Here is a 9,031-nt window from a genome sequence, read left to right as displayed (position 1 = left end):
TTTTGAAACACAACTTTTTTGAAACACAACTTTTTTGAAACACATACCTTTTCCCAACAGTTTTAAATACTAATTTGCCCTGCTATTAGAAGTAAGGGCAACAAGATCTTACACACAATTTCTCTGCTACTAAATAATAAATGTTGTTCAATGACATGATGCATGTTCAGATATGAGAATTTCTGAAGTACGAATCACAGAAAAATCTGAAGTCAGTTGCTGAAACCAACACAAATACTTTTTATTTGTGGGATGCCATTTTACATCAACACTAGCAAGGGACCTAAAAATCAACTGAATGAACTCATGTTAAGTGGCATAATAGTACTTTCATCAGACTGCGAGTCACAGGAGTTTAGCACGTCTCATTTATGTAGTATCCAAATAACTAAGACATAAAGCATTCACAGTTACAGGTTAACTGCTGTTCCTGCAACAGCAGTATCGGTGGGTACTATTTTGTGACAACACACGTACACATGCACACACACACACAAAGAGGGGGATGGATTTAAAAAATAAAAACAAAAAAATATCAAGCTGAGGTTTGGTTTCGATTACAGAAAACAAACTATTTAGTTTGTGGATAGATTCTGTACACTTTTACAACAATATGAAAGGACAAAATATAAGGCCTAGAAAGAGGTATTTTAGGAGTTATAATTAAAACCAGGGCACAAGCTAACCTTTAAAGCTGTCTATATGAATTCTAAGAGTATTAAACAATTTGTTAGACTTGTGATCAAGGGTCAACAGAAATCTGAGAAAAGCTTAACACAACTGAAGTCCATTTCTTGCTCTTCAAAAAAAGTAACTTGGGAACATTAACCAAGTAGCAATAAGCTATAACTGATTTTGATTGTGTGAGCATATTTGTGATGAAATAAAATGCATGTCTTTGTGGTGAAATGGGAGAAAAGCCTCTACAATAGTAGAAAAGGTTACACAAAGATAACTCAAGTATTAATTGTAGCTTAAAGACAACTGTAAACAGGCTTTAACTGAAAACTCAAGTACATAGAGGATTTTAATATACTCCACGCTCTTCAGCTTGCTTTCCTTGAAAAAGATAAAAAGTCAAAAAACAACAGTAACACAGAGTTATATTAATATTTTAAATACATAATATCACTTCACTGTAGAAAGAAATTTGATTTGTGGAATGTTTTGGTTACTAATATTAATAGAATCTTTTAGGTTGAAAAAGATCCTTAAGATTGAGTCCAAAGGGCTCCAAAAGTTTGTCATCTATCAAAGAATGTCAATTGCTACAGTCTCTAGATGCTGTTTTCCTTTCACTAACTGTCTTTCCAATTTACATCTCCTAAATACCAAAAATGAATTGTACATTGATCATCAAGTTTCTGCTAAAAGTACAGTAATGGTACACCAGAAAGATTAGCATATGACCTATGACACTTCCTCAGGAATGACCTCTCAGTGTCTTATCCAAGAAGTCAGCATATTCTGTATATTACTTTTGAAAAGGGGCAAAAAAACCACCAAACCACAACAACAAAAAAACCTATCTACATCAGCTATTTCATGGCATAATTAACAAAAAAGAAAATGCCGAACTTGTACTTAATGCAAGTTTAACTGAGTAGGTTAGCTAACTTTCCACAATTATTTAAAAATGAGAGGGAATTTCTTCAAAACACAGGAGCAGGCAATGTTCAGATCCTCTGCTTACCAGCATATATAGCAAAATGAGAAAAATGGATAATACAGGGAAGCTCATCGAGCCATGTGGGTCCATTTTAGTCTATTTGTTCACCATAACTGTCAGCAAAGCTATTTACTATCTGCCACTGAATCTGTGCTTTACTTTATGAAGATGCATGTTTATAAACCTGCTGAAGGCTACAGATTCACCCTGTTTGCAAGTGGAAGAAAAAAATTTGCAGCATCAATCTGATTCACTTCCAAACAAATCCTTCCTTTCCATCACTTCCAATTACTTTTACCCAAATTAAGAAAACAAGTTTGTTTACTTACACAGCATGAGTACTTCCTGAGGTTTCTTTTCCTCTGTTTTCTCTGCTTTCAATTAAATTTTGTATTCTGATAAACATTAACAAAACTTGGAAAAAAAGGACCTGGTTGAGCTGTACAGATTTCTGTTGACCCTGTTATATGAAAGCTATACCTGTAACAGTAATAGATTAGATGTGTCTTTGGCTCTTGCTTCCATTATTGGAAGCTAAACTAATTGTGACATACAAGATCTTTTATGCAAACTTGTATTTGTTGCAGGATTCATGCCAATTTGTGCTGATCAGTTTTCCAGAGTCAGTAACTAGCTTAATGTTTAAGAGCAATTACACTATTTCATTTAAAATCTTGGCAATCACAATTTAGCCTAATGTTAAAAGCTATATTGCTTCTAAGTTCATTCTTTTAAGAACTAAACCAGCATCTCCACTGATACTTCCTTATGGTTATACTATGGTAATAAACACATTTACAACAGAACTCTTAGTAAAATGTGTGTTTTTGTAAGAGGCTTATTGTAAACATTAAATACCACACTCCACTCAATTAATTTCTTGTGCAAACTGGCATCAAACATGGAATTAAGGTATGCATATTAGTAAATGAGAAAGCACTGACTGTGTATGTTTTACCACTACTAACTTTAAAGAGTGCTATTAAGTGTCACGGAAATACGAACAGAACTGTTTCATGGGAAAGGTAGTATTTTCTTCTTCGCATCATGAAATTCCAGGTTTTGTATATGTATACATATTGTATACTTATTTATATACAAATATACACAGACACAAACGATTTTTGTCTTTGGCAGCTCAGTTTGAAAAACCAACGACAACAACAAACAGATCTGAACACAACTGACCACCTGTAGCACCACAATTACAACCTCCTGGTCCAGGGCAGCAAACTAATGTGCTTTTGCTAAACTGGGCTTAATCCTGAAACGAGTCAAGTTCATGACAGTTGTTCCTGACTTGATGGCAAGAATAAAACCTTCAACACAGATGAAAATTTCACATTCAACCTAAAATGCTTCCTTCCTCTTCCCTTGGATTGCATTCTAGGGAAATAACAAAACTGTCAATACCTTGGAAAATATTTCTACAGAAAAGTAATGTTATTCTTTGTTCCAAAACATCCACTGGCCCTTTGTTGTTAAATGCTCTGTGAATCAATATGGAACATTTTAATAAATCCTTAGAGATCAAAGTTTAATAGCACCGGATACTTCAAGAACCTATTTATAAAAATCAACACTCATTACTTAATAAAGAAGGGTAAGGCAAAGACAATGTGACAAAATTACAGAACTTAAACATCATTCCATTCACCCATTTTTCCCCAAAAGAATCACTAGAACCATCCTATGCAGACAAAGAAATGAGTGAAATAGGCAGTGATCCCTACTAAAAAGTACTGTCATTTAATGCTGGTGTTTAAAATGCCCATTGCCTGCAATGGACATTCTGCCAGGAAACTAATCCCCAGCATGAAAGAAAAAGTAATGTTTTGACTATTCAAGATCATATTTTTTCCAATATCATATTTTTAATTACTTAGAAACACGAAGTTAGAGGCCCTTGGAAAGACTAAAGTTACAAACAAAAAAAAAAACCCCAAATCTTTATTATCTATACGCTAGGGGTAAGCATACTTCATTACCCAAACCACAAATTTCAGCTAGAACTTTCTATTTCACTAGATCAGAACCTAGACCAAACACTCTTGGTACACCAAAAATTAAAAGGAGTATGCTAAAGGCAATTTACAAAAGTCTAAAACCCATTTTTAAAAGGTACTTTAATTTGTTCATTTGTACCTGTAATGATTACTGCAGTTTTAACATTAAAAAGTCAGTACTTTCTTCTTCAAATGGAAATCATCTGTGGCATGTACAACTATTATAGTGTTTTAATATTTATATGCATATTTATATTTTAAGACACCAATGTTTCATTCCTATAAAGCGTTAGGTCAGGTTTGGCTAATTCCGGTGAAGAAAGTCACAGCATGTCTTCTCTCAGAAACTGGCATCTCAAATAGTAACATTGAAATCAACAATAGTTCTTCACATAACTATGTCCAAGCAGTCTGAAATGCTACAATTGAGACCAAAAGAAAAACAAAATAACTAAAGTTTCAACAGACATGTAAGTGTTGACTAGAAATATGCCACAAAATTATTTTACAATACATTTCTGCAGAAATAATCCCTAGGTGAAGCTTTTTTTTATACACATATACAAAATTTAGACAGCAATATACACATCATCACAGTGAAGACGCTGGCAAGTTCACCAATCTGTAGTGTAAATACAAAATGCAAAGCAGCCTTCAAAGAGAACAATGCTAAAGAGCAAGCATAGCTAGCTTGTTAAATAGCAAACATCAAAAGTTCCCTGTCAAAGGGATGCAGTGCAAGAAAAGCAGCATGCACTTTGATACAAATAGCAGTTTATGGCTAATGGTTGACATAACTGTGGTAACAGTGATTCTTGAGTAGCTGTGCATAGTTAAACTCCTATGTCATCTGTTTTCCTTTATACCATTCCACAAACTCATCCAACAGCACTGGCCCTGTAGAGAGATCACATAACTGTATTTTACAAAGTTTCGTAAAAGGACACAGAATGATTATTAAGCTCAAAGAAATAAATTATTTTAGAGCACCAACACATGGTAGTACTTACAGGCTCCATCTTCATCATAGTTACTGAGGTCAAGGTTAATTGTTCTGCTGAATTCAAGAACGTTACACCATTGGTCCTTATTGATAACTTTGTATTTTGATTGCTGCTTGAGGCAAGAAATAGAAGTTACTAAAACATATTTTCAACTGTCTCAAACTCAGATTTTCTTAAAGAAAATTTAAACCTTGTAATGCATTATTATTTTAATCAATATGCCATCTAAAACTAAAGAGTAAAGAAACCACCAAGTAATCAAACTAGTGTTGAATAATTCATGTTTCTGATTAAGACATCTTTTAGTGGTCAAAAATACAGCAATAAAATGCAAGTACAAAAGCAAATTAAAGATTTTCTATACTTTGCCCTGCATTAAATAAGGGATTTCAGTAAAAGGAACCAGCTATAAGTGCTGCTTTGGTGGTTACTATATTCTAAATCATAACACAGAGTTCTCAGGTATTCTCATTCTACCTCTAGTTAAAGTATCAGAGAAGACAGATCAAAAAAAAAAAAACTAATTCTGTTTCCAACTCCATACCTCTAGAAACTGATGAAATACTGGAAAAAGGGACCATGTTTTTCCTAAAAGAAGGCCCAACATACACTTGGCAGTATTGATATCTAAGCTGCGCTGATCCTTTTCCTGCACGAAAAAAAAAAGGGAAAAAGCGCATGATTCCAGGATTTTTCACTTCCCCCACACCTCACCTATATACAAAATAAATTAACAAATAAATAATATATAGCAGTATATAACAGTGTTTTTTAATAAAACACAATCTCCCAGTAAAACTTCCTTCCTAATAGCTAGCAGTTTGCTATACAGAGATGTTGCTTTCCATAGATGTTCCCAAAAAAACATCACCACTCATGCAGATGAGGCATACACTCCCGTTTCTGACTTCAGACCTCACCAGAAAGCAATGGTCATCAGATCCACACTCATATTTGTACATAGGCCTCTGCACAGCCACACATCTCAAAATAGCATTGCTGTATGTATTTTCCACAGTATTATTACAGCTACACGGACTGTCAATAGATAGTCAGTGCTACTTGACAGTTGCCTAAGTATGCAAGAGTAAGCCAAGGAGATGTTTATTCTGTTATTCTGACTGCATGAAATTCACATGAAATTAATTATCAAATGAGAAGAACATAATACACACTGAGACTCCTCTCAGAACTGTCCCAGTTTTAGTTCAACATAGCAGTAGTACATTAAGGCTTAGGTAATTTGTTTCTGCTAAGAAAAATCAATAGCATCTGTACCCAACAGGTTTGTTACATCTAATCAGTGGCAAAGTTAATACATTTGATAACACAACTTCTGCACATCTCAAAAGTAACATGTGTACACCTAAGATTCAATTTTGTTATTTTAAGTAGTTTATCCACCTTCATTTGTTGTCTTGAAATTAAAGAAATTTTGGTGAGAGACAGGATGTAACCCCCTGCCCTTTTATTCCTCGATTATAGCACTGATCTACAAATCAGAAGTTAAGGAAATACCAAAAAAATAAAGTTCCATATTAGCGCTACTGAAGACCGTGATTTCTCTATATGTACAGTCATGACTGCAGACTGCAAATTCTGAATTACCAAAAAAACAGGGATATCACAGAATGGGTAACTGGAAGGGATCACAGTGGGTAATCTAGCCCAATCTCCCTGCTCAGCAGGGCCATCCTAGAGCACACTGCATTGCATCCAGAGGGTTCTTGAATATCACCAGTGAAGGAGATTCCCCAACCTCTCTGGGCAACCTGTTCCAGTTCTCAGTTACCCACACAGTAAAGAAGTTCTTTCTCATGTTCAGGTGGAACTTCCTGTGCATCAGTTTCTGCCCCTTGCTTCATGTCCTACTGCTTGGCTCCACTGAGAACACCCTGGCTCCATCCTCTTGACACCCTCCCTTCAGATACTAATAGACATTGATGAGGTCCCCTCTCAGTCATCTCAAGCCTGAACAGGCCCAGCTCCCTCAGTGTGTCTTTTTACAAGAGATGGTCCAGTCCCTTAACTACCTTTGTGACTCTCCACTGGACCCACTCCAGGAGCTTCATGTTTCCCCTGTCCTGAGAAGTCCAGAACTGGACACAGCACTCCAGGGTGTGGCCTCACTAGGGCTGAGTAGAGGGTCAGGATTATCTCCCTTGACCTGCTGACAAAGCTCTTCCTAATGCATCCCAGGGTCCCATTGGCCTTCTTGGCCACAAGAGCACACTGCTGGCTCATGGACAGCTTGTAGTCCACCAGGACACATCCCACATAGAGACACTCAGGATACTGAGAGTGTCAGATGACAGAACATTAAAAGAGAGAGAGAGAGCTACCCAAGACAAAGGAAATTGAGCCCTATGCCTCACCTGTACAAATGCAGCTGTATGTATTCTAGAATACACATCTTTATTAAAAAAAAAACAAGCTCAAATCAAAACTGACTTGTCTTCTATCATGTAAGAAGGATGCGGAAGAGCAAGATCCCAGTTCTCAGACAACAAATGAATGCTTTAGCCACAAGGTCTCATTTCATACAAAACACTCCTCAATTCTTAAACTGTGTAGACAGAATTTAATGCATATTTGTTTTGAAAGAAAAGTGGGGAGACCAACAACTCTGAAAACCTGACAGGCTGTTTTACATTCTGGGCACTAAATCCAAGAGGGACTTAGAGGAAAAAAAATTAAATTCCAGGATGAACAAAGCTTTTCAATTAGTAACAAAGCTGAAAAACAAACCTGCAAAGACATTTTTGTATTATGACATAATTCCCTTATTTCCAACATCAAATAGTTGTAAAAACTAATTCTCTTTCCAAAGCCCATTTACAGCTCTGTCACAAATACCTTTAAGCAGAAATCATACTGCCATGAGAATACATTTTATTTTCCATAATATTTATACTCTGAATTCTTCCCACACACTGAAGTATTAATAAAATCAGGCTCTATTGCCTTTACTTTGGCCATGTTGTTTTTACACGTCTTATATTTTTACGTTTCTACATTCTCCCACTCTAACTACTGTTCAGAACAAATCATTCAGATAAGTTCTTTATACTCACCTCCACCTGCCTAATAGCACATCTGCCATGACAGATGCTCCAATTTCATTCTTAACATACATTCCAGACACTTATATTCTTTTTATTGGATACAGTTGAAAGAATATGTTAACAAACTGTTAAATTTGAGTATTTGTTTTACATTGATGATAGCCTTTCTGAGACTTTTTTCCCCAATATTGTAGACAAAAGACCCATTTAAGCCAAGATATACACAAATCTATGTTCTCAAACTTAGCAATGACAAGGTCAAACATGGAACAAGGAATGTATTTGTGCTTAATATCAATATAGGGTATTTTAAATTTTTTCCTCAAACCTATGCTGACTAAATCATGCATGCCACATGAAACCTTGATGATACTTTTTTTAATTCACCAACTAACTTTAAATATCAAACCACAACAAACTCTTTCAAAAAACTTCCTCTTAAAACTTCAGAAGCTTAGACGAGTGTTTTTTGCCATGGAGTTCCTCCCTGAAAGGATTATCCTTAGGACAGAAACTGAATCTACAGCCGTCAGCTTTTTTTCTATCAATCACTTCAATTATCCTGATAAAAACTGTGTACAGGTTTATCTCCTGCATCTAGATAAATATATCACCTTTGCCAGCATTCTTTTTTATTCTCAGTGGATGCCATTCTCCTACAGATTTCCCCCAAGTCCATATTATTAAAAGTTCAATGATCTCATTAACCTAATATTGTTTTGGTAATCCCCCTGTTGATATGCCTTTGACTTGAAGTTCTGTAATCTGCAGGGTTTTTTGTCACAAATGAAATCACAGAATCTGTGTCTCAATGTTTAAATTCTTTTTCAAGATCACTGCCATCGGTTTGGTACTTCTCGAAAAAAACTCACCCACTATCCTCCTTTTAAGTTTCTGCACTTACTTTTGACAGGCCATTGGCTGGCACAGGTTTGCTCTCTATTCCAAATATTTCATCAGTATCTTGTACTTCTTTGGCAATGCCTTTGCATTTTACATTGAGCAAAACTGGTAGAATCAATCTTCATACAGTGAAGGAGGAATTAAGAGGTTGATACACCTTTTTTTTTCCTCTCATACTAATATCATGCATTTTCTCACATTCGGCTCTAAGTTTCCTTGTCTAAAAGTGAACTACTGTAAATCTCTGCATGCTGACATGCAGAAAGCACTGCTATATCAAAAATCTGAGCTGCTTAGGACAGACTTTATCAGAGCTGCTATCAGTTCGATTTCTTCTTAATTTTCCTATGCTCTTTTTTTTTTTGCTGTATATTTTCTTGATAC

The 9,031-nt window shown here is 35.5% G+C and overlaps 1 protein-coding gene across 10 annotated transcripts in view; it reads right to left on the bottom strand.

The window, feature by feature from the left end:
• Positions 1–220: 220 nt before the first annotated feature.
• The window catches only part of DCUN1D4 (defective in cullin neddylation 1 domain containing 4), a 41,604-nt gene continuing 32,793 nt past the window's right edge, over positions 221–9,031 (bottom strand). For all 10 annotated transcript variants that reach the window (XM_032686833.1, XM_032686826.1, XM_032686828.1 and 7 more), the window contains 3 exons: positions 5,224–5,328; positions 4,686–4,788; positions 221–4,572 (listed from right to left, as the gene is read on the bottom strand). In XM_032686833.1, coding sequence (XP_032542724.1) covers positions 4,517–4,572; positions 4,686–4,788; positions 5,224–5,328 — 264 coding nt within the window. In that variant the 3' untranslated portion in view covers positions 221–4,516. The remainder of the gene's footprint in view (positions 4,573–4,685; positions 4,789–5,223; positions 5,329–9,031) is intronic.

The sequence above is a fragment of the Chiroxiphia lanceolata genome, chromosome 4 (genome assembly GCF_009829145.1).
Source record: "Chiroxiphia lanceolata isolate bChiLan1 chromosome 4, bChiLan1.pri, whole genome shotgun sequence".
NCBI classification, from domain to species: Eukaryota; Metazoa; Chordata; class Aves; order Passeriformes; family Pipridae; genus Chiroxiphia; species Chiroxiphia lanceolata.
The sequence above is the reverse complement of the archived record's forward strand: the minus strand, read 5'-3'. Positions and strand labels throughout refer to the sequence as shown.